At 43.5% G+C, this 26,557-nt stretch overlaps 1 protein-coding gene across 5 annotated transcripts in view; it reads right to left on the minus strand.

The window, feature by feature from the left end:
• Window positions 1-26,557, minus strand: part of LOC149350733 (coiled-coil domain-containing protein 102A-like) — a 49,601-nt gene that overhangs the window by 21,112 nt on the left and 1,932 nt on the right. For 4 of the 5 annotated variants that reach the window (XR_016290417.1, XM_089579846.1, XM_089579845.1 and 1 more), the window contains exons 2-7: window positions 24,802-24,996; window positions 24,213-24,422; window positions 18,011-18,119; window positions 10,951-11,067; window positions 9,893-10,096; window positions 2,613-2,783 (exon numbers count right to left, since the gene is read on the minus strand). Coding sequence is in view for 4 of the 5 variants with exons in the window: in XM_089579846.1 (XP_089435972.1) it covers window positions 2,613-2,783; window positions 9,893-10,096; window positions 10,951-11,067; window positions 18,011-18,119; window positions 24,213-24,422; window positions 24,802-24,996 (1,006 nt within the window). In the remaining variant the exon portion in view is untranslated. The remainder of the gene's footprint in view (window positions 1-2,612; window positions 2,784-9,892; window positions 10,097-10,950; window positions 11,068-18,010; window positions 18,120-24,212; window positions 24,423-24,801; window positions 24,997-26,557) is intronic. The other variant, XM_089579848.1, reaches the window with a different exon arrangement.

The following is a 26,557-nucleotide window of genomic DNA, read 5'->3' on the forward strand; positions in this document are numbered from 1 at the left end:
AAGCTCACGAAACATGACTGGCAATAAACAAATTTATCTGACGTCTTAACACGTTTCCGTATACCGCCCTTTAGTAGTTACCTCGATAAGTTAGAGTGAAAAGCTACAGAGTGATGCACCACTGGTTCTTGTATTCGCTCTTACTCCATCCGAACCCAAAAAGTTGTTTTCCATCAATGAAAATTATACTCTGAAGGTAAAAACCTTCTGACTGACTTAACTAATATTTGCATTGCCTAACATGTCGTTTTATACCACTCCATGTTTTAGTCTGAACCTTCACTGAGGTTTCGAAAAGTACAAGTGATATGCGATGGAGCAATATGCTTTTGCAGGTGCACTACTTGCACAGCTTCCACAATGTTGCACGCCAAGTGTGAAACACAGTATATTATTCAAAGACAGTTCATAATAACAATGACATATGGTATTTAATATGACGGGGAAAGTCTGGCCAAAGAGCAGCGCAGACAACTAAATGATTTCCAAAATAAGAAAAAAGCGAAATTAAACGAAAGTCCAACCATTCTCGTCTTCATTAACATGGGTGAACAAATATAAACTGCATTTTTGCTCATGACTTTTTTCTATACAGCCTCAGTTACCGCCCCTTGGCTTGTAACTAAGAACTGCTCATCACAAATGACAAACTAAAGCAACTCCATAATCTTTGCCAAAGCTATCGAAAGGTGTCCACAGGAACATCAGCACTTTCTGCAGCTGTATGTTCAACTGAGGTTCCTTTCTTTTGAAATTTCCTTGCCTTATTGCTGCCTCTACCTAGACGTTTTCTTATTAAGCCCCATACAACTTTCTTCTTAAATATGCTGAAGTTACTAGTACATCCTTCAATACTGGCACATTGAGTGGATATTGACACAGAATGGCAGGTAAGCTGATAAAAATGCATTTTTAGGGTAATCCTCTTTTTCAGCGCTTCATCTTTCAACCATAAAGCAGACTGGCTATTTGCCATAACCTCTAAAAAGAAGGGTAAAAAGTTTCACCAGTGAATGAAAACTTTAAAACATTACCTCTGCAATCATGAACAATAAGTTCTAAACTAAGAATATAGTATCTTAGGCTCCGTTTGCCATTCTTTAAGGTTTCAACTGCCTTATATGCAGTGACTCCTTTCTTAAGCTTTCTGCAGTTGCCATGGTATTCTGCAGCAGTCAACATACGAAGCTTCAGTAATAGGAGAGTAATCAAGAGAATGAACAGTCTTCATCAGAAGTCAGCCGCCAGGTCTGCTTTTGAGCTGCATTGTGGAAAACTCACGGCACGCTTAAAGACGAAAAGGCCCTGAAAGGCTATTGCAATGGTTCGTCTTGCCCTATATCTGTATACAGCTTGACAGGTGCCTTGGATGCTTCACAGCTGAAAACAAATCCTATGGCTTGAAGACTTTTGAAAGGGGACGTACTTCTCCAAGGAACAAAGTAGAAGCATCAGTTGAAAAACATGAGCATTATCCAAGTGTAATAGCTTTGAGAGTATGGTAGCTTTCATCACGCAAAGCCTCAGCTGTTGCAAAAAGGTGACACAAGAGAGCAACAAGTGGTATTAACGATTAGAAGCTAAAAGAATTGCATGCCTCTCTAACCATGTAGAGGCATGCCCAAGGTTACCTTTTTCTTTAACAATAATTGGCAAATAGAAGAGATGCCTTTGCCCATTAATCTTCCATAAATACACTCAGATAAATACTTTAAATCACCCACAGTGACACAGTAAACTACCTTCTGCCTTGTCAGATAAAGGTGACTAGTCTCATCTGAGTAGAGGCTACAGTCTAATCTCTCTACAGTCATGAAGAGTATGCAGGAATTTGCATTTTCCCACTTGGCATTCTGCTAAGCCAGAACAGAAGACAAAAACCATGATGAAAAAAAAGTTAACATGGCAATACCAGTACCAAGTCTGCCCTAGCAAGGCTTGATCATGGCTTCACTAAAGGCATATCTGATGAAGGCGAGACTGAAAATGCCCAGTAAAGTCCTCTCTGTCACAGATCATGAAATGGCCTTTTTTTGTAACTCCTGTTAAAAAAAAAAAAAAGAACAGCTCCGCCATAAGCACAAAGACCTACAAGGTACACATCTACATTTTAGGATGTCCAAAAGAACTTTAAGAACCCTACTCATTGTGCAGAACACTCCAGGTTTTCAAAAAGCCACATAATGCAACGTAGCTGCAGGTAGAAAAAATGCACATAACGTGTATGCTTGAATTGTAAATTTACCAGCTTTAGCATTATATAGCCACTGACAAAGGATGATTTGAGCTTAGCTCTTAATAAAACAGAAGCCCAAATAAACAGGAAATGCAAGCACCAGCTAATCTTACTGAAGTGCAGCAACCGAGAAAAAAACACAAAGTACTTTTTTTATTTTTTCCTCAAAGAATGCAGCAACCAAAAACAGAAAGAAACTGGAAAAATTCTGCATGTCCCACAAAGATCATCTAGTGTGATCCGCAGAAAACTGCACTTTGAGAAAAAGTTGCAAATCGTACACACTGTGCCAACAGCTCTCAAACTAAGACTTCAGATACAATGTACAGAATGGATACCACTACAGGGTAACAATGCCTTTTACCAAATGGCTCACCTCATCCTCAGCTGTTGCAAGTTCTTTCTTGAGTTCATCAATCCGCCCCCTAAGCTTCTTCACCTCTGCTTCATATTGCTCAGATCGCCGCAGTGCATGGGACAACTCTGTGCTTTTCTCTTGGAGAACTTTCTTCAACTTGCTGTGAGCATGCTTAAGGTCAAGCAGTTCCTGCAAAAAGTATAGGTTCAGATATAGAAAGCTGCAGGCAGAATTGTTCTGATGTCAAGTCATGCTAAATAAAAAATACTGAACATCCCTCACACCAACTTAACATCAACCAATCTGCACCCTTTCAAGTCCTTTACATTTCCGTGCTAGTTTCCAAGACATACCATTCAAACTCCCAATACAGTCAACCACAGTATCAGGGAGGCTCACAAAACAGTTCAAAATGATGCACGAAAATGTCTATTTTCTTGCCTCAGCAAGACTTGCTAATCCATGCCTCCTCGCACCATATTACATTCTCCTGTGACTACAACAGGCAGCAGATAACCAGTTATGACATTCGAGCCTGTAAAGTGATATCACTTGCATTATGCACGCACCCATTGTTCGGTACAAAGTGTACAGAGAGATTTTGTGCACCTCCATGCAGTGTGAAATGCGACACCAATGCATGAAACTGCACTGTGCAAGGGGAGTCCCTTATAGGGCCCCCGAACTCCTCGTCTAAACATCAGTCACACTCTGGCAATTACCATGCAAGCAATGTGCCACAAGATTTTTTAATGCGAAAGCATTTCTTCCCTCATGAGTGGAGTGTACAGGAGCTGTCATGAAAGCGTGTCAGCAAAGCGTGTCGGCAGAGTGTATCCGCACGAAAATGACCAATCGAAAAAAAGAAATTCATCGGCATTGCAGTTCGAACCCAGGCCCTCTGTGTGCCAGGCGGGCACGCAACGTGTACGCCCCGAAGGGTCATTGGTTCAAGCGTGTTAGAGGAGCACGAAGTGAACGCACTGCGGTGTGTACAACGGTAAAGTGTGCTGGGGATGTGCACTGATGTTAGACAGTGAAGACTTGCAAAAAAAAAGTTGCTGACCTCATACAAGGGTCACGTGATAAGTTTCATGTGACAACAATGACTTGCAAAAAAACGAGTTGCTGACGTTCAAACACAAATGCTTTTGCATTGCTCCAAAGAAGCAGACTGCAGTGCTCTGCAATTTTTTTTTTTTTTAATGTGGTGCCACAAGTAGCTGCAATGCAGCAATTGGCTACTGTATATTCTTTTGTAGGGGATGCACTCATGTATGAGCCGCACCCCCCGTTTTTGACTAGATGACTGAGAAAAAAAAACAGTTATACATTTTTTTTTAATTCGTGCATGGGCTGCACCCTCAAAATTTGCATCTGAATTAAAAAAAAAAAAGTGCGGCCCTTACGTGAGCTTATGTGGCATTTCACCATACTCTTCGCAGCTGTGCCCTCCTCCTAGATCATACACAGAAAAATCTCGTAGACACATTTTCTTTAATACAAGAACTTTACGGCACGAACAAGACCGGGAATAAGATAGTAAACAAGCACAACAGGTCAAGCACTGCTGCGAAAATCTTCAATTATATGTCAACAACAACAACAACTGGCCCAAACATCGGTGCTTCTGCAGACGTTTTTAAAAAATTGCGTAGAAAAAACATTATCATCCGGAAAAACACGAGGTCCAAACCGCCTAATTTTGAAAAATACAACTGCTGATTGAGGTACCAAGAGAGTTATTGACAATTTCACTTCATAAAAATGTCAATTAGCATTTCTTTGCACAAGATCCGAACAGATCATTTTCTAGCACACGCATAATTTAGTCCACATTTGCACTGTGTTAAGCGCGGAAGGAATTTCGCAACGCATCCTGTCCATCAACAGCAACAGTGAAAGTAACCAAAACCTCTTCTTAGTTTAATTTTTTGGATGCTTAGCCCTTTTGCACCTCAGTATTGCGGGGAAGCCACCGCGGTGCCTGACTATCGCAGCGTTTATTTTTATCCAGAACAGAGCTTCGGCTTGTTTGTTCTTTCCTTGTTCATTTAATGCTGCGTACCTCAGACCCGGCCCTCTCGTATGTAAGCGCATTGCACTAGTTCACAGATGCTTTGCCCCCTTGCCCATGTACACACTTAGAAACCTCAGCATTTCTTCTCTTCATGTCGCGTCTCCGCAAAAACAGCTGTCTCGAATGCTAGAGTGGAGTTTTTATTTTTGTTGTCGTTGTTGTTACTGGTGGTGGTGCTTCGCCTTTTTGCACCAAGGCATTGCAAAAAAGCCACCATGGCAGATGATCGCCGCTGCATTACAGCTCTTCACGTCATGTGCGCTCACGTTCGGCCCACTTATATGTTTGTACACGTGCGGTTGGTCAATAAACATATTATGTGACCACAGTTTGCCTAAATTTTAAAAGAGTAGCCAGGGAAATGTATTATCCGGGAGTGTTTTAAACAGGAGAAATATAGTGTAACTCTGTGGGGCATTGTTAATGTCCGCGATTATAAGCGTTCAAACCAGGAAATCGCAAGAACCAGGAACATATCAACAATTTCAACAAGGTTTTACTGTATCCCCTATATTAATGGCTAGCCTTTCAGGTGGCATTTACAGCACTTCTCCATATAGGTGAGACTATGGTACCGTATTTTCCGGTGTATAAGACGCACCCTTGTATAAGACGCACCCCCCATATATGCAGGCTGTCATTGAAAAAGTTATTATATAAGACGCACCCGTGTATAAGACGCATCCCAATTTACCCAGTTAGGCTAGTGAGGCTTAATTAAACATGCTTGTGCGACCATTGCAAAATGCACCTTACCTGCGAGAAGTTCTTAAGCACCGCTAAGTGATCGAAAAAGTCAACACTCACGCCATACCCACCCACGCTTTAGCAAAAAAAGAAAAAAGAACGAAGGAACTCTCCTTATGTCCATAAGAACATTTTATATTAACTTAAAACCTTCGAAGTCTTGATCTTAAGATGTGCTATCAAAAAGCACGCCCATTTCTGGAGGCGACCCAGCTGAAACATTTTCTTCGCACTACGTACGTACTACGTACACGGAGCAAACAAAGTTGCAAAGGGTGACTGAAAGAAACGCCGGCTTGTCTTGACAATGGCGAGAAACGCGATTGTCACCATCTTTTGGCATTTCACATTATTTTTGCTTGGGGCCTGCGAAACGGTCGCGGGTTTATGATTCCAGAAGTCGTCATCCCCACCGTTTAATAATAAAGTTGCTCTCGGTGGTCCCCGTATTGAAGTATTAACCGTGTCAAAACCGCATTATTGGTAGTCATGTTTTTTTCGGTGAAAAAAGCTTGAACATGGACCTGAGTAATTTCTGAACTCGCAAAAAAAAAAAAGAAAAAAGTCGCATATAAGACGCACCCTTGTATAGGACGCACCAGCAAGATTTTTGAAAAAAAGCCGCGTCTTATATACCGGAAAATACGGTATATACTCAGGAACAACCTTTTTTAGCACTGCAGCAGAGGCTAGGTAGGAAAGGGAGACACAGGCCTTTGTACCCGTGCCGTGGGGGTCAGTTTTTCATTGTTCAGGCTAGGGGTACGGTGGGGTGAAAAGGGGGATTTTGGAGAGAAGGTGCAGGGTCACTAGGGTTGAGGACCCACTCCTCATAGCACAGAGACAAAGGCACATCGTCTTCCTTATGCTGCCTCACCTCTGCAGCATTGCCAAAACATTTGTCCCTGAGAACACGTAAAACTACATCAGAGGTCTTTCACACATCCTCCATGTTGGTTGTTATAGCCCAGCCAGTTCAATTGCCTTCGATGACACAGTATGAGTCAGCAAAGCTAGCCTCCAGATAAAAGCACTACAAAGAGCAATGAAAATTTTTTAAGGTAGCATTTTGAATTAGGGCAGGTAACTTGGCTATCAGTACCAGTTGATAATGAAAAATAGCAGAAGAAATGAAGCACAGACAGAAGATATATACAGACAAGTGCTGTCTGTACTTGGTATAACTATATTCTAGAATACTATAGCATAACCAAACTGGTTGGCAGACTGCCTACAAAATTTTAAAGGCAAGAACACCGCATATTGTACTCTGAAATCATTCAGGATATGTCAAACACAATTAGTGGTTTGCAAAGAAAGTATGTCAGCGGGTCTCGGTACTTGATTCAAATATAATGTTGCTACTAGTCTGTTTTTCGTTTTTTTTCTGGCTTACAAAAGCTTCACTCCATGTAAAAGTGACATTACTTGTTACCTCAAAACACCAATATAGCAATCTTGACGACATTTTTTTTAGTACCCCCTGAAGAAAAAAAAAAAGCTGTGAGCTAGATTTGTGACACCATCATTTGCTTTAGAGGGGGGAGTGCGCGTCTTAAAATGTGAAAAAGAATGCGAAAAAGTTGAAATGTTTATACATTCACCTTTCTCTGTTAAAAATAACAAAGCCAACTCCATCTTGACATACAAAAAAAAAAAATCGAAGCTTTATGTGCTTGCACGACCAAAAAAACAATCGAGAATGGCGAGACGAAGCCCAAGGTCTCCTCGATTTGGCTGCACTTTCTGCACTAGTTCACAGAAGTGCCGTGCCAGTGCAGCGCCATTTCTTGTGGCACAAGCGTAGCCTGACACTAGTGCTCTTGGTGCAGCGGCCAAATTGAGTGCAAAAGTGCAGAAATGTGCGTCTGCTGTGGCCGTGTGCTGGTGTTTGTCGCATGGTTTGACATATGCACGGAATTGTGCTAGCTGTATTGAATGCTGTGCATTTGTTCGAAACGGCACATTTCGTAGAGCAGCTATGAAATTTGTCAATTCAAAAAGCGGTGAAGAGTTTGACACCGTCCTCTCTGTTGCGTTGTGCAAAGTCATGCAGGCCGGTCGACCGTCACCAATTCAATGGGTACTTTGAAGAGGCAACAAACTTTGAATTCGAGAGGTTATTCAAAATTCTGCTCGAGACGACCTTTGATGGTTCATACGCGTGATTCAGGCTGTTGCTGTTCTACTGAAAAGTGACTGCGGTTGTCCGCCAATTACAGAGGAAAGAGTTGCCTGATAACTTGGACTACGTTTGAACTCAACAACTCGCGTTCACGGTCGGCAGACGGTGAAAGTGGAGTGACTATCAGAGACCAACTGGCAGGCAAAGGTGTGGGCTGACAGTGACCTCAAGGCCAGTCGCTGCTGTAAGCGGAGGTACTGATGTCGCAGCGAGTCATGACAAACGTTGTGATCACCCACATATTAAAAAACATCTCACCATCTGCCTCTTATGGAAACGCTCCATCACGCTGCGTGTAATAATAATATTTGCACACAAAAGAGAAATGATGTAAAGCAACATGTGAGGCTGGACAGAAAGATAAAAACCCATACGCAGTGCACCATGCCAGCCAGTTGCTTACGTACATACACAGACACACACACATGTGTGTATACACACATGTGCGTGCGTACACACACGTACGTGCACTGTCATTTCAGCTGTTTGGTGACAGCACGGCGCAGACACCGCGTCTAGCACAGGTATGCAGCCTTCTCAACCATGGTCTCAACGCCGCTCACTAAAACAAGCATGGCCGCGGAGCCGTCTGCTACGGAGCACACCAAGCACCTCCTGAACTGGTGCAGAAACTGCAGCGAAATCGAGAAGACCCCAAGTTCACACTGCCTGCTCCACTCCTGCTCGTTCGATCGTGGTCATTTTGGTGTCATGTTACCTTAACAGTAACATGTACCAACTAGGCCCAACCGAAGTTTTATTGAAATTCGAAAGCTCGTGCTACATTTCCTCCTCCACAATGACACGGATCGAGCAGTGTCCGTCGCTCAACCACTCGCGTCATTCCGCCGCCGATAGCTCTTGCGTGTCAGGAGCGGGGACGGCGGAGAGCTCCGGCGACGCCACATGAAGAGTCTGGCAGGCCGACAGCGGGAACATGCGGGAAGAAGCATGTGCCTCCGCGGCCGGTCAACCGGCGGCAGTGCGACCATGCGTGCTCTCCTCTAGACAGCCGTGTTGCCTCAGACTCCCCCACACACTCGTGGCGGTGTTGTGCGAGGTGGTGGCGGCTGCTACTGTAGTCGCGCTAACAGCCAGCGCGATAGCGAAGTGTTCTCCACGTTTTTGAATTCGAGTAACCGGGATTTACTGTTTACATTAAGTGCTTACAATGTTTCCAAAAGGATTTCGGCTATGTTTATTGCTTATTTTAACGCGAAAGCATTAAGCAGCTCGTGAGGCGGAAAAGCCGTCGTCATCGGCACAAAAAATCCCAGGAGCAGCAGCGGCGGAGGCCTTGCGCGGCTTTTGCTCCCGGCAGCACATGCCACTCCAACACGCGGAACCGGCACCCCCTCTCCACGTGCGGCTGCCGATAGCGGCTTTCTACTCTTCCTTCCTCAGATCCATGTTTCCTCATTTCACTTGCCGCCAATGCTGGGGTTCAAGCTAGTGCCTTTTCCTTCTGCATTTGCTCCAAGATCCTCCCTCCTGCAGTTTGGGCATTGCTTGGTGGCTTCCCTCTATCGATCAACCATGGTGTTAAGTAGCGCTTGTCCTGTCCTCGCCTCATCCTCTGTAGTCATACTGCGCTATGCTTTCTGTGTGACGATATTAGACTCAGGTTAAGCTATGACTGAGTTTAAGCTGATCTGATCTGTTTGTGCCGCAGATGGAAGTTGATGAAAACGACAATGTGCAATGCACAGCGCAAGTGTGTTGCAGTTTAACACGAGGTGCGATCAGTGGCCAGCTAAACTAATCTCTTCACGCTGCCATGGGGTTGAAACCCAGTTGCGGCAATATTTATTTCTGCACCCCCAAGGTCAGGGATGCCACACGGTTCTTGGTTGGGTTTGACCCCATGAAATAGTGCTTTTGCACTTAAAACATACGGGCAAAGCTAAACTTTTACATACTACCCCAATTACTGTTGCTCTAACTGCTGCTGCTGATTTTTTATAGATTTGTTTGTTTGTACACTCAAAACAAAAATATTAGAGCAACAAGTTAGTGGTGGTTGATTAAAATAATAACTGAAAGGAAGGAAAAGATTTTTGCTAGCCCTTCGCTAATGGAAGCACCTGAGCTGGGGCAGCGGAAATAGAGGGATAGCAGGCAGACTGGAGAAATGAAATGAAAGAGGTGAAGGGATAGCCAGAAAAGATAGGAGGAAGAGAGGTACTATATACAAGTATTCTGTTTACACAATAACATATGTACAGGTACAAGTTTTCCCAGAATGCCATTAAGAAACTTCTGGCAGCCCATTACTAGGACACCCACCTTTGTGCGATGCTGTAGCTCAGCCTGAAGTGCCTTTTGGTCAGGACTTGTAGAGGAAGACTGGGCCTTGCGCTGTAGGCATTCCTGCATTTCCTGCAGGGACGCTCGCAGATTCTTGTTGTCCCGCTCCAATGCCAATTTCTCTGTCTCCAGACGCTCCCGCCGACCCCATTCAGCAGCATTCTCCCCTTGCAGTTGCACCAGCTGACAACATAAGGAATGCTTGTGTGAATGAAATTTCTCCCATAAACAGCATGGCAAGGAATATAAAGCTGTTCCTACTGCAGCAAAAGCCTGACCTCACAGGCAGAAAACACTGTCCTCCACAGAAGGCACAGCCCAAAACATGAGAGCCACGAACACATTTCTCAGCCATCAGCAACAAAAAACACGAAACTTAAAAGGTACCTCTTGGCAAACTCCCCTTACCCCTATCCTTTCCTTTCAGGGACTTACTTCCCTCTGAAAAAGTAAGGTATTAAAAATATACAGCAGGCTTACTCACTAGACAGATGCTCAACTAAACAGAAATTGTCAAAACATTGAGCAAAGTAACAAAATATGAACTCGAACTTTACAAGGTTTAGTACTGATTTTTATCATACAACGCCGGTAGCTGAGGCAACAGCACACTGTGGAACATGAGCAGCAATTCTGAAAGAAGTCCATCACCATGCCGCAACATCAGAGTGTGGGCTGCTGCGACTGGTTTCCGAAAGTGTTCCAATTTCAGTGGCGCTAGGAGACGGGGCATTTCCTGCATCCTTTACTCTGTAACTTACTCTACAGTGTCCCTTTATAAAACCCCACATGAAAAACGCAATTTCAAGAATAAATGCACAAACCATGTTATAATGGTGCTCCTGAATGAGTGCATACAGCCCCATTGAGTTTCGTTAGCAACCTGTATCTTAACAGCAGGGCGTTTCACTCACAACTGAGGGTTTCACAAACTCTAGAAATGTGTCTGCAGACCCCAGGAAGTATATAGGCCTCTTTTGACAATCACTGTTTTGTACAAGCTTGCAAACTGAAAGAACTCTCCAGTTAAAGCTAACCTGCGCCCTCAGTTCAGTCATTCTCTTGTCCAAACAAGTACGGCCACTTGCTTCATCTTCGAGGTCAATAAGAATACATTCCAGTTCATCTTGATGTTCTGCTCTGACTTGACTGAGCTGCATGAAACAAGAAATTTATTTCAGAATGTACTTTATTTTTCATATCAAAATAAAAAATGACATCATGAGCACGCATGCAAAAAGAAAACACAATGCAATTTTTTGTAGCACAGCTATTCCACTTTCTTTTTTTCGGTATAGTACATACTGTATAATCTCGTGTAAAGGTCACATGAGTGTATGGGTCACAGCCCCTGTTTTGGGCTAGACAATCTAGAAAAAAAATGATTACACGTTCTTTTTTAAATTGGTGTATGGGCCACACCTTCAAAATTCACACCCGAATTTTTTAAAAAAAAGTGCAGCCCTTACACGAGGTTATAAGGCATGCACGCACACACACAAAACCAAGAAAAGCTGGCAGAGCACTGCACACAACATGGGAGATCATTAGTTTGAACCCCACTGATAGCGTGTGACTGCCTTTTCTTCTGTCGCCTAACTAAAATGATTACTATGGTAGAGAGAGGGTGTGGTAGATGGTCCTTGGCGATTACAAAATGAACAAGGGAGGGGAAACCTCAGGTTGCTTGAGCCAACGTTTCGACAAGGGGACTTGTCCAGACGAAGGGGACTTGCCCAGATGAAGACAAGTCCCCTTGTCGAAACGTTGGCTCAAGCAACCTGAGGTTTTCCCCTCCCTTGTTCATTTTGTAAAATAATTACTGTATTTTATGGTGTAATAGTCATGTTTTTTTTCTGCATTTTTTGTTGGTGCATGTTATACAATGGTACGGCCTACACACAGCCAAAAATGATGTGCCACAGTGAGTCATCTTTTACCATGACAAATAACTATGTTAAAAATAAAATCTGTGTAAAAGAGAAAACAAAAATTCAAGTTATTTTTAAACTGTTATTTTATGGGTAGAATCACGCAATCTCACCACAGCTGGACTAAATACAGCGGCCACCGCATTCAGTCCTGCCATGCCGTGTCTAGTTCAGCCATATTCTCAAAAGTCTCAGTATCGATGTCAGTTCCGTTGGCATCACTTCTGTTTGGCTTTGAGTGCGCTGCGCTTTGTTCTTGCTCAACATGACGCCACTTGTGAGTTGGATGAGCTACGATGCAAAATTGAAGTTGCATGCCATTGAGTATGCACTGGAGAATGGGAACTGGGCAGCCAGGATACAGTGAGGGAGTGAGCGAGAAAATGATCCTGGACTGGTGCAGGCCACAATAATGCTCCAGTCGATAAAGCCAACAAAAAAGACTGACTGCAGGAAGAAGGCACGCTAGCCAGAGCTCGAGGATTGTCTGTGCACAGCAGCTGCCATAAGGGGGTATTTTCGTTGCACTCTCTGATGAAGGGTTCCTCAGTGTCTTTTAGTGCCCTTGCACTAAGGCCCCAACTCACTGATTTCGCTGATCTTTGTCTCAAGCCTTGAAAGCCTAGCCTCGAACCGAAACCGAAACTGAAGTGAGAACCGCAGTGTTAGCTAGGGGGGGTGATACTTCGTATACCTCCCAGTGGCCACGAATTACAGACGGTAGCGCCAATTACCCCTTCAGTTGTGTTCATAGCGAATGGCGTACAAGTTATTTCCATGACAATGGATGACCAAAACACGCAGGCGCGGGAGATGTTTGTATGGCATCTGCTTCCTGCATGGACTGGTCCAAAATCGGGCCCGCTAGGGAAGGTGGGCGGATGTATCGTTGTCCGTCTGCTGCGCGCAGCCGTGCGCAGCGCTTTACTTGAGTTTTCGTACACGCTTTCTTTGCTGTTGTGGCATGTTAAAATTGGTTGCGCAGGTGGTCAACAATGGTAACCGCAGCGCTGGGCTGATGTATGGAGAACAGAGAACATGCTTTTCATGGTTTTATTGACACCTACATTCTTCCTGCTACTTTCAGTCTAAGAGAGGTACTTCTCAAAATACACTATATGTCTACATTATAGCATTCTATACAATACAGATAATGTGTGCCGACACACCAGAAGTGTTAAGTTTATCTCAAAAGGTGCAGCAGCTGACATTTCCAGTACATCATTTCGCGCATCATTCACGCAATACATAAGCGGTCATTCCTGCATAATGCTCACGCAATACAGAAGGATCAGTCTCTGCACAGTGAGTGCACGCAATTTAATGCATCCTTACAATTGTAGATAACTGCAAAAAAACTGTTTTTTATTTATGTAAATGCGTGAAAGGAAATCACTATCAAGCAATGGCCTTCACTGTCCACGCTGATATATGCGACACCTATAAAATTCAACTAACATACAGCTGCATAATCGGTTCCCACGATGTGCCGACTCTTTGCACACCAAACCCGATGACTGCTTCATAAACAGCACTGACTAAATCTTTGTTCACGATCCACGGCGCCAAAATGAGTGGTGTCTCCTGCAAAAGCGACCGCAGGTAGCCGTTCGCGTCGTATCTGCGCAGGTCTCACTGCACTCTATGTAGTTTTGAAGGTTACAAGCACAAAACCAAGAACCACCGTAGTTGTCACAGTACCAACATCACTAACCCATGAAGGAACATGATGCCAAAGTGTCTGTGACCGGCACCGCAAAGCAGGCGACAGCGCCCGAGGTAACGCTACTGACAGAGTTTCCGAAACAAGCCAAGTAAGCGCGACGGTTCCAATGACCGTGCCGGTCATAAATTCAAAAGGGACAGGAAGGGGAGAGAGAGCGACAGACCTTTTCTCCTTTCAGAACCTTCTAGCGGTTCGATCTTGTTTTTTACTATAGACGCTAGCGCCAATTCCTTCTTCAGTTACGTTCAAAATGTATGGTGTACGGAGTTATGGCTTCAGCGGAGGTTTCTCCACGGGATGGAAGTGGCTCGCGCTTTCCTCCCCCTGTGTTCGCGCTCCTAATTCACATTTGGCTTAACCCCACTAAATCGCACATCATTTTTTTATAGTGCTTATTGAATGAACAGGTGTGTCTTGCAAACAGGTACAACCTATGAGGTTTTTTTTTTTTTTTTAACTCAGAAGAACTGTCATTTGCCAAGGGGTGCGACTTATGTGCCCTTCATTCGGTCGTGTCATTCGGTATCTTTTGGTGCTACACAAGAAAAAACAATGTCATTCACAAATGATAGCAATGATGATAAGTGAAAAAAAGATTAGTGCAATTAAGGGACATCAGTGTGCATAAAAGGTGTCTGAAATTGTGTAGTACGATTTCTAAAGCGGGTGCAAACATTTCTGTGCCATATTATAGGCTTCAAATATTATTTCCAGCCATGCAGCACACTTTAGCCATCAAAAGCCAAGCTAAAATGTAAACAAACAATATGGTTGACATGGCAGAGCATGGAGACGTGCAGAGTGTGGAATTGACATCCGAAAGGTATCTGCTCAGCGACAGCTTTAAGATCCTTCTCAGCTAAATGTAAGTGGAATGCTTACAAAGAAGAAACACAAAATGATCGGCAGTTGCGGGCAGGGAGGACGCTCAGCCGCTGGTATTTGCTTTGACCAAGAGTAATAGCTATCCACAACAGCCTCAGTATGACTAGTTTTATACCGAATTTAGCATTTTTTTTAGCAAAACTGCTTGGTATCAGGTGTCCAGAGTATACATTCGATTCGAGATCGAATGTGAATGAGTTCCCCAAACTCATTCGATGGCAAACGTCATTCAAACCTAAATGGCATTGAGTGTTCCCGTGTACCAGCCAATTAATGACATTAGAGCATCCCTCATAGCCTAAGTTGCTTTGGGACGTTAAACCCCAATAAACCTAATGACATTAGATGCTAATGCCATTTGATTCGAATGACATTAAATTTGCTAGCGCGACAGGGGTATTATGGACCGGAGAATAAGCTATGTGCAATTAAATTTCCTCCTCTGGTCAATACTACCATAAAGATAAGGTAACTTTTTTTTTATTTCACTGACTTGATTTGTTCTCTACATACAGTTACGAGTAAATCTATGCACGAATGCATAAACCTTAGTTTTGCGACATCACACTATATATGCCATTTCGAGAACAAAGAGTGGCTCTCTTTACCCTCTGGTAGATGGAGATGCTGAAATTCCTTAATGCCAAGACCTAAGTGTGATAACACAATATATGAACCAAATGCAAAGCACACTAAAACAAACACAGCATCTCATCCCTGCTAAAGCTCAATGTTTACAGCTGCATCTATGATATATACTGGCGATTTTCACAAAATCGATGCCATGTTGCGGCGGCACCGTGAATGTCTAAGAAGGATTGGTGGGTGTAACTGCGTGGTTTGCTCAATGGCCAGAGTGCTTTGCTGGCACATTCAGACGATGACTCCAGTTTTGCTGTAGGTTTACGTATTTTTGGGGAGTGCTGCCACACAGAAGTCTGCAAGCTAATGAGATAGAAGAGCTGCTGAGGGTCACTGCGCGATGTTTCTGGTGCCAGCAATAGGGAGAGACCATGCGAACAGGATGTTTCCCTGCTGCAGTGAAACACTTGCAGGACCATGACAGCCCAATTCTTACAAAGCACCCAGTCAACATACATAAAAAAAATGATTTACCTGGACTAGAAGGGCCTATGTAAATACGCGACGCCATATGCTACAAAAGCATTGCCTAACACACGACTAACAAGCACATTTCAAGCGTGCAGTTTTGTGTGAGACTCTTTGTATTGCAGGCCTTATTACGGCATGCGTGTATGGTGACATGGTGCCTTCTTATCCATGGAGGGATATTAAATAATATCATTCGAATTCCATATCATTCTGATTATTTTTGCAATTCGACTGCCCAACGCAGTCACCATAGCTGGAATCAGTCAGACCAGCAGATGGAAAAAATCAAATAGAATTGCACGAAAATAATGGTATCACAGCAGCCTTACATTCATTACGTGCCTTCTGCCCACTGCAATTTCCTCCAAAGCACGCAACGACTTTCTGCCGCTCCACCTTCATGCCAGCCATTTTCGAACGCCAGAGAGTGGTTTCTTCGTTGTTTTTCGTTTGTTCTTTTACAAAGAGACTCGATTCATCTAAGGTTGCTTCTATCGACAAACAAGCATGATTTCATATAGGCTGACCTCAGAAGCAGCCCTCCATAGCAATGCCATACTGGCTCAATTGAGGCGCCCCCTCTAAGCCGTGAAAATTGTCAGTACAGTAAAAGTTCATTAATTCGAACTTCACGGGACCGGGAAAAAAGTTCGAATTATCCGATGTTCGAATTATCGAATGGCCGCGAAAAAACTGACAAGAACCATTTGCATGAGGGTATATATATATAGTATTTACTTGCATAACGAGCCCACTCGCAGAATGAACCCACTCACCCCCCCCCCCCCCCCCCCCCCCCGATTTCTGCCTAAGAATTAAAAAAAAAAAAGCGTCAGTCGTTAACGCTTCCCTCCCTTTCGTGCCGTCACGGTCCACAGCACATTTCTTGGCGGCGCGCCAAGATGCTGCGCAGCGATAACATCAGGGTGTGTTTACTTTTGACGTTAGCTTATAGCAAGGAGGGAAGCGAACTTGGCAGAGTGCCAGCGCTTGTCGGGTTGCGCAAGCCTCGTTTTCAGTATGTTCGCCTTATCGTACCATGGGCGATTGGGGCGGACGCCGTCTACTGCCACCTGCCACTCAATCATTGGAACGCACGATAGCAGCAAACGCCTTTTGCAGCGATGATGCTAAAAGCCGGCGGCGTCAGTCATGATCACGGCGGCGTCATGATCACGGCTGACCGCGTGCTTCCGTTGGCGACTGATGGGTGGAAGCATGGATAACACTCGCAAAGAAAAAAAAAGTTTTTCGCACGTAATTTGTAGCACTCGTCCGAAGTCATAGCCTTTCATGGGTGTTGGTTGGGGCCGCGCCGACTGTACTTATCCGTATTTCCAAATTAACAGGGCTCGAAATAACGACTATTTAGTTGCGAGTTCCGGAGGTTGCGCCGAAAAGAGGGTAGGCAGCCGCCACCGCGGCCGCTAATCCCTACCCCCCGGCGCCGCCGGCCGCCGCGCCCGGTGATGGCGCCATTTAGTCTTCATACCCACTCTTCCACGGTTTTATCTGGTTTCATCTTCTGTGCTCGTTTAGGATGTGCGCAGCATCTAACTAAGCGGAGGTGCTTCTTTTTTTTGGGGGGGGGGGGGGGGGGGGGGGGGGGGCACGTGCTGTGTGCCAAGCCGCCCAGACGCGGCGGCGCGAGTTCGAATTACCCGTAGCGGAACCGACTCACTTTCGAATTAACGGGCTTTTTTATACACAGATCTCTATGGAGCTTGGCCGGACCAAGTAGTGTAGTTCGAATTATCGAAAATTCAAATTATCGAGGTTCAAATTAACGAGCTTTCACTGTAGAATGAAACAGGCCCATCAAGCTAGAAAGTGGCCTTCAATAGGCTGCACCAGGTGATAGTGAACTACTGAAACCTTTCCATTTGCTTAGCTGTGGCCACTTGGGTGAGGATGCATGTTTCCCTTTCTCAGATGGTTTTGACCACTGCCCAGAGAAAGCATGCTTAACCAAAGCATCATAGTAATTGGGGTTTGTAGTGTAGACACATGCAGCTTTCAGCAGTGAAAGAAGAGCTGTTGCCACATGCACAAACCACAATACGTACTTGCTAGAATTAATGCGGTGCATGAGAGTTTGTCCTCGCATAAAACAATATGTATGATTTGCACATGCCCGAGAAATAAGAGAGCAAGCAAGCCATTTTGGCTGGACAAAACGAGAACTGCGTTACACCCACTTTTACTACTCCCAGTTGATAATAAAAATGAGCACCACCAACTTGCCAAGAAGGTCTTGCTGCTAGTTTCTTTACATGAAGGGTATATAAAGAAAGGTCTCACATCAAGGTTTTACTACTTTGCGCTTAGTTTACAGTTAAGTGACTGTGAAATGCACACTGAACTGAATTACAAGTCGAATAGAATCAGCCAGAAACAGCACAATTTATCAAGAAAGAAAAGCTCATAAACACTGAGAGTCACCTCTTTGAGAGTGTCTTGGCGAGATTTCCGAAGCTCATCATATTTTGCTCGCAGCTGTCCAAGCTCTCCCATTTGCTTCTCAAGTTGTTTGGCCACTTGGTTCTTCTCCCTGAAAAAAGCATAGCAAATAAAGTTCACTGGGTTCCAACAACACTCCCAATAAATATTCAGCATGTCTGTCTGTAGATAAAAAAGAAAACACTGCAAGGAACATACACTAAACAGAAATTCTCGGAATAAAGCTTGTGATTATAAGCCCTGGCAGATAGTGCACGAAGACTCTCAGTGCAGCCTGATGTGTGCTGTGAGGGAAGGAACAGCTTATATCCTTGAGGAGTATAACCTTCAGTTTTTATTGGAATATCAGAATTAATTTTTTTTTTGCACTAAAAAAATATTTATGGCAAAAAAATGCACTCAATAACAAATTGCTCTGAGGCAAATTAAGCACCATGTCTTTCAAAAAATAAAGTAACAGTGCACTTCATTTGAAATTACAAGTTCTCCAAACTTGAAAGTCTTCGTATTCAAACTGCAGGGTGTTGTGCTTGCTACAAGCAAAGTGCCATGCTGCGTTGGTGGGCTTCAGGCTGATTTCAACAGCCTGAGTTTCCTGCAATGATTGCCCAGTATACATAGCAATTTTTGCACTGTAATGTCAAAGTGCTACTGCATAACCATAAGTATACTGCGCAATAAAAAAAAAGCAAACAGCTCCATACTGTAATTGACGTGATTGACATAAGCTGTTGCCAAAGCACAATGACAAATGTGAATAACTTAACCTTCTTCTTAGGGTTCCATCTGTAAATAATTTCAAAACAAGCTGCTGATGTGTTCCACTAAAAGTATTTGCGCTTACTGTAAATGGTACAGAAGCGCCATTTTAATGTGACTTTTTTTTATACTGTTTCTACATGAAGAAGTACTGCTGAATGCCTAGAAAACTGAGACATTTTTTTTCAAGCAACATCACAAAATACATCATACAACAGACCACAAAAGGACTGTTAACCCTCAGCGGACTTGTACGAGCCAGGCTTGTCATAGGCCAACTGTCATTTCTGGCTTACGAGTCCAGCTTGTCATGTGTTTTCCAGCGCACTGCCCGGTTTAGGGTGAGTAGGGCTTGTACAAAGTATTTTAGTGATTTGTCAATAGATCACAGCATGGGTACCAAATGATCATTTTGGTACCATTTTCTAAAAAAAAAAAATGTCTGTAAGGAGGAAAAGAGGTCGAACAAAGAGTTTCATAGATGCATTACTGAAAGTGAACATCAACCACAAAGAAGCAAAAGGCACTTGCAAGCTGTTTTGTTTGTTAAAATTCATTGACTTAAAGGCTATTTAGTTTACCCACCATTACACACTACTCATGCAAGGTGCTGGCAATCTGTATAAACAAATTATTGTGTGCTTTCTGTTCTGAAAAACGGCAAAACTTTGCTCTCAAAATAAATTTCTTTCAGCAAAAGCAATGTTGAAGAGAGATCACAGCACAATTATACAGGAAACACATATTTGCTAGCATCCACTGTGATCGCATAGTAAGCACCACCACCTAGCAATTGGCACTAAGGGTGCTGCAGGATTTCTTTGAGGCTGCAGACAGAATAGTATAGTGTGAAGCTCGAGCCGTGGCGAGAAAATGTTGGCCAATAATTGTTCCAGCAGCAGTCCGCTGGCTAAATGATCTGAATACTTTTTTTCTGTGAGAAAATTTAAAGATGAGCATGCTCTTGCTAGATGCAGGATGCATACATGACATGAAGGAACTTGTGTTGTAAGATGGCTGAGAGATAAAACAAAAAATGCATACCAGGGGGGAACTAACACAGCCGGAAAACATGGAAATGAGCATAACTCACTAATATGTAATGCTCGTATTTTGTGGGCTCAGAGCTCTGGTTGTGATTTCAAACTGACGGCAGCAGAATACTTGCAGCATACTGCGACTGCAGTGCCAGTGCACAGAAAAGTGCAAATATGGTGCAACTGTTGCACTGTACATTCAATCTGTTAAGTTTCAATGACAAACCAGCCAAACAAGAGCTTGGGCTATTCAAGCAGAAGCGCCGCTGCGGCGGTTCTGCTTGCCATTCTGTGCCATCGTTGGTTTCTAACGATTAAATTCACATCTTTCATTCCGACATAAGAAAGACAAAAGCAAGTTCGCGTTTTGCAACTACAGTAGACTTCCATTAAGACGAACTTGGTTATGATGAATTCTCGGATAAGATAAACAATGTAAGACCATTTGGTTGGTTTCCCATAGGATTCAATGTAAAAGAAAATTCGCTTAAAATGATCTGTTTCGCACGTCTTTTGGTTAAGACGAACCTTAGCAGCAATCGCGAACCAAGGCATCGCTGCGTAATGGCACTCATGGGGCGTCCGAGCGGCACTATCAAGGAAAAGAAAAACGTATAAAATACTTTTACGCAAGAAAGCGTACTCCCACAAGATGGCTTCTCTGCACCTTTGTACAAAACTGCAGAGAAGCCATCTTGTGAGGATGCACTTTCTTGGGGAGGAAGCTTTCTTGTGGTGCGAAAAAGGCAGGGTAAGATCACCCCTACGCTGGTGCGAAGATCAGCACTGCATGTGCGCCACATGTCCCGCGTTGCCTCCCACAGACTAAAAGGCATGTATGTGCAAAGTGCACCTGTTCATTGGCTTGGGGCTTAACCCATTAGCGCCCAGCGTACTTTTAAAAGTACAGTTAATTTTTTTATAATTTCACCACCAAAGACTGGAATTTTCTTTTCAAGTAGGGCATGCTTTTGTCAACAGGGGATTGGCCAACCACCCTTAACTAATTTTGGCGTACTTCCTCTGCTCAGTGTGTCACCTTTCCGTGGTGAAACTTCAGGATGTTTGTTTCCCACGAACTGCACCGGTAGTTGCTTGCTTATAACTTTCTCACGGCCGCATTTATGTACATATTACGCTAGTTTCAAGTATAGAACAGCACGAAAGATGAAAGTAAACAACGGATGCTTTGAATGTCCCGCACCTTTGGCGTTTTTTGCTCTGTGATGATTTATATACTGCTGTACTTTCTATAGTACACTGGGTCTTCCTGTGTGCAGAACGGCGCCTATTTATTCCAGTTCATAGATCTTATGGTTCCTTCCAATTTTTCGGGAAAAATCACTTTGTTCAGCAAGGCCTCGGAGGCTGCTGTACTTGCTGCTAGCGGTCTTGTGTATGATGATGGTATGATTTTAATTGGTTGTAATAAACTTTGGTTATAAGAACTGAAGGTTCTGCAGAGCAGACAGTTACTGTTATGCCATTCACACCGTCTGCGGAAAGTACTTGAGTTCAGAAATGAAACTTTTGGAAGCGCGTGTTGTCCTGTCGTCACCTGAGGTGATTTCAACGCTTAGTGACCATTTCATCTTTTTTTTTGTAATTTTTTTACCTCTCAAGACATTCTTGTAACGCTCCACTGGGAGGAATTTAGGGCTAGAGGAACCGTTCGCCAAAACGGGTTTAGGAAGTGTCCACTCGGGCCAAAGAAAGCGATGAAATAGAAGCAGCCATGAAACATCGATTCTTGCTTCAGTAATATAGGTTACATGCTTTTATTGAAGTCTACAATCAACAGTATAGTAACTATGGCTTGCAACTATAACAGCAGTGAGCCTACGTGTTTTGTAGAGTGGCGGTTGCCTATAGCACGAGAAAAACAGATTTTTTAAAAGCCAAAACTCCTTTCCTTTTACAACAGTGGTATGGCAGGTGTTGACCTTTCACATCAAGCCATCTACTGCCAGGATATCAGCATCAGGGACAAAAAGTGATAGTGGTTGTTGACACCAAAGCTCAACTTTGCAATTGTGAAAGCCTGAACAATCTGCCAAATTGCTAGAGACGAGCCTGCTGACTATTTTTGCTTTGGTAAGAACGTTACTCATTATTATCTACACCTTGACATGCAGTAACCAGCGGTTCGCAGACATTCTGGCTCAATCGTATCTCATGCTTCTTTGAAAAGGAGAAAGCTTTCCGTGCAAAGTAGGATAACTGCGGTGCCAGTATAGACAGAAAATATTCATGAGGGCCTGCAAGAAGTGTTATATCACCCTGCGTAAAAATCGCAGACATAATAACAAAATTCACGCCACCAATAGGAATGCAGTGAAGTAGCCACATGTGCTATGGGGAAGACCCAGTGTACTATAAAAAGTACACCTGTGTAACCTCTGGAAGGAATAAAGCAATCGTGACGAAATTTCAGCAATCTCTTTTTCTTTATAGGAGAGTATTATGTGCTAAAAATGAAGAAAATCCCTCTGTTAGATTTTTCTTGGTCCCTAATGAGTTAAGAACTACTGGGCTGCATTTGCAACTGACGCAGTGTCGCAACATGATATTTTACGGCATAGAGATGGCCAGATATCAGCACCATGCAGATTGCCTACAGCGGATGGAAAGGCACATGGCGTGTCTGCTCATGGAGTTGGTGACAGCTATGCTGCAGAAGAAGCGAGATAAGAGAGACACACGGCTACCCTCCTCCCGGACACCTTCGAAACGCTCGGAGCAGGAAGGAAAGCAAAAATCAGAAAAACACACACACACAAACAAACAGCGGCCACTATGGGGTATAGTGAGAAGAGACAGTGAAATAACAAAAAATAAGCCAATGCCGTTTTTAAATAGGATAATGTGACTTTTTTTCATGCCCTCAGTTTCAGCTCACTCTATGTGTAGTGTGATAAATGCTCTATTTGCAATTATCCTCTCGCTGACAGGTCATTTTATTCACTGTTTCCATGTAACATGTACATGGCAATACCTAGCATGCTCATATATCTTTTTTTAGAAGCCCTTATGTTAAAGGTGTAGAGGAATCTGAACTCGTCTTTTTGCCGCGGAAACTCAATCTACACATTCTGAGCATTCTTAGAAACAGTGATTTATTGCCCTGTGTGGCCGATTTCCGTAATTAAATCGAATTAACGTCCGGCTCCCGCCTTTTTTTTCCCGAATTCTCCCCATACGGTGGGCGGAGTCGACCAACGCGTGGAGTGCCTTTCATCCAGTTCCGTGGCGGCTTGCCGCTCTGCCATCGGCGGAGTAATACGTAGTAATCTGTAGTAGCAAATAGTCCGCGCATATTTTTATTTCTGCGGGCTTATTTTGCGGCTATATTGTCTGTGAATGAAACTATTTATTCACGGAAACCTAAAAAACAAAATAAAGCGAAAGCAAAGCCTCCACGGAGCTGGCTGAAAGGCACTCCACGCGTTGGTCGACTTCGCCCACCGTACGGGGAGAATTCAAAAAATAAAGGCGGGAGCGGGACGTTAATTTGATTTAATTAGGGAAATCGGCCACAAAGGGCAATAAGTTGAAGTTTCTAAGAATGCTCGGAACGTGTGGATCGAGTTCCCGCGACAAAAAGACGAGTCCAGATTCCTCTTCACTGCACCTTTAAGACATACTTCTGATAGCACGAACAAATTTTCTGGTCCCTTCAAGTTCATCTTAAAGGGAGCCTGCGGTAATTTCATTAGTCGAAACTGTGCAGGGAGTTTAGGTAGACGCTAATTAAATTACTCCATTTCAAATCAACTCCAACTTGGGGGATTCCCCTACACACAATTCCCACTTAGAGAGGAAATTGGCCGCACTCTGACATCTGCTGGCAGCCCAAGTTCACTTGGCCAGAGAGGTGGTGGTCCCAGATTCATTCCCTGGACCAGGATAAATGTTTCTTAAACTATGATGTATCTGTGAAAGCTATATAGCTTTCCTATGCAGCTGTGCTTGTTGGATGCTGATGAGTGATTGCAATCTTATTTCAACTTTTGTTGTTGGCCACGCACAATCCAGCAACCACATCCGTGCACTTTCTGTGCCACTGAAAAGTTGGGTAATCATGTTCACATCAATAGAGCAAGTCACGTTAGCTACGTCAATGAGGGAAGCCAAAATTGAGAAGCAACTAATGGGTCCATGGCAAATAAACAAGACAAAATAAATAGTTCAGGAGGCAGGCTACAATAAGGCAATATGAGCTCTGCTGAAATTCAGTAATCTGAACCTTTTTCCTTCAGGTGCAATATTATTACAGGGGGAAACTTTTGCAAAATGTGAGTCAGCTGAACAATACTGAAATAATGCTTGTTCAACAACAATATTAGTGCATATTAATATTGCTAGGTAATTCAGAAAAAGTAACTTACTGCCTTTCGGCAAAGAGTAGCTTGGTTGTTTCATCCAGGCGGAGCTGCATCAGTGAGGCCTGCTGGTCGGCAGGGTCAGATTCAAGCTGAGGTGGGAGGCTACCGCTTGCCTCCTGGTCAGGATGCTCTTGCTCAGCATGGGATGATGCAGAACTAGATGATGCTAGCAATTCTGACACCCTGCTAGTAGTAGTTCCACTCTCAGCAGTCCTGAGTTTGAACAACACCAAAAACTTTCATAAATGTGTCAGCCGCTCCTAGATGCTCCTAGCAAGACCTTGCAGTTGAAACAAAAACATTCCATGACTTCGCCACACCACGCAAATGAGGTTAATTGTAACAGCTGGCATAGCAAAAGAAGATATAAGTGCGAAGCAACAGCTGCCACAAGTGCATTGTTCTCGCACGCTCATGAGCCAGAGCTAAAGTCCTGTAAGGTCGTGACGGCTCACACTCTTTGTATAGAGCTCGAACTGAGACTTTGATACTGCATTTAAGTTCTGATCACGACGCACAACACAATGGACTATCTGCATAGATAAGCATTCTCAATTCAAGAGACCTTTGTTGTTTTGACTGGATTACATACCGCAAATAGTCAAACTCCCGACGTAGCTGGTCCACCTCTGCCTCCAGTTCATGCTTTTCTCGCTTGAGAGCTGCAGCCTCCTTTGTTGCTGCATCTACACGGGCTCTCAGCAGACGAGCTTCCTCCCGCGCCTTGTTGCGTTCGGTACGCACCTTGCTCCACTTTTCACGCCAGTTGGCTGTGCAGTCCGACCACCTAAAAACAAACCACCTATGATTATCAGGACCATTCAGCAAAGTCCTCCTTAGCTTTCAATCTGACTACATCCATGGTACAATGAATTACTGCGAAAAAAATTATAAATCAGGAAGAAAGGAAAGTGCTCCATGCAAAAAGTGCGGCACTCTAAATGCATAATGCAGAAAAGACCCGAATGTATTGATGGAAGTAAAAGTGCAGTTCTTGCTTGACAATCACAAAAATATATTCAGCAAATGTGCATGCAATTTGGTGTTAAAAAGCGAAAACCAGTTCTTGCTTGACAATCACAAAACTATATTCAGCAAATGTGCATGCAATTTGGTGTCAAAAAGCGACAACCAATGTTGTCAAAGGCTATGTGGTCAATATCAATGATGATCCTATCCTTTCATTTTCAACCAAAATACATTTAATGACATCTAAAGTTAAGTTTTTATCCACATCAGCATTAAGCACTTGAGCAACACAGGCGTTCTTAGTAGCATGATATGGAGAAAACCACAACTATTTTAGCTATACAACTATTAGCACAACAATGAGTAACACACAACCAGAAACTTGTAATTCCAGTCAAACTAACGATGTTTTGGAATTCAAAAGCCCAGGGAACAATTTTCGTCGCAACTAATGCACTGCTATTGTTAAACCACTCCCTAAAAATTTTGATGTTCTTTTGTCCAACACTGCTCTTCATCCAGACATTCTGTGCCCAAAGAAGAGTCGTGTCAGTACTGCCTTTATAAGGGGGAACCTCTGCTGTACGATAAAACTGCCATCTGCTAATTGAAATGGCGTTCCATGTTATGCATGGCTTCCTCTTCTAGTCAATCATTGCTCCTGCAACTGAACAAAGAGGTAGGTGCTTTTGCTTATTTGCCATAGATTTTCAATGTTGCGAAGCCCAAGATTAAGCTTTTTCAATCTCTTTAGCCTCAAGGAACCCCAGTGGCTTTCAAAAGGTAATCCGTAACCTCGTCTGTCTAGGCTTCATTCCTTCCTGCCTAATGTGCACACAAAGAAGGTCACCGAGATGCATGGCCCCTCAATAATGACCAAATTCAATTAATTACTGGCTGCATAGTGAAACAGTCTGCTATAAGCAATTACAGTACAATTAGTTCTAAAATAAAGTAAGGAAGGGAAAAGTGTCCTCCAAGGAACCCAAGAAATTTATGAAACCTAGTTTCAACACCCCTGCCAAAGAAAGTGTCGCTTTCGCTATGCTAGGCTGGCACCGGTTGCCTCACAATATTTCAGCAAGGAAAAGTGTGGGGTGAGGGGGTTTAGGTGGAAAACAAGCTATTTTCCATATCAGTTTCCAAGCAGCTGATATAAATAAGAGACTTTCCATGGTGCTCAGTGGCTATTGCATTCAGCTGCTCAGCATGGAATTGGTGGATTTAATCCCAGTCAGGGCAGCCACACTTCAATGGAGACAATATGCAAAAGCACTAGTGTATTAATACTACAGTACACGATGAAGAAGCCTGAGGGGTCAAAATCAGTCTCAAGCCCTCCACTACAGCATGCCCGATAGCCCAGTGTTGCCTTGAAA

This window comes from Amblyomma mixtum, chromosome 3 (assembly GCF_055824585.1).
Source record: "Amblyomma mixtum isolate Tamu chromosome 3, ASM5582458v1, whole genome shotgun sequence".
Classification (NCBI taxonomy): domain Eukaryota; kingdom Metazoa; phylum Arthropoda; class Arachnida; order Ixodida; family Ixodidae; genus Amblyomma; species Amblyomma mixtum.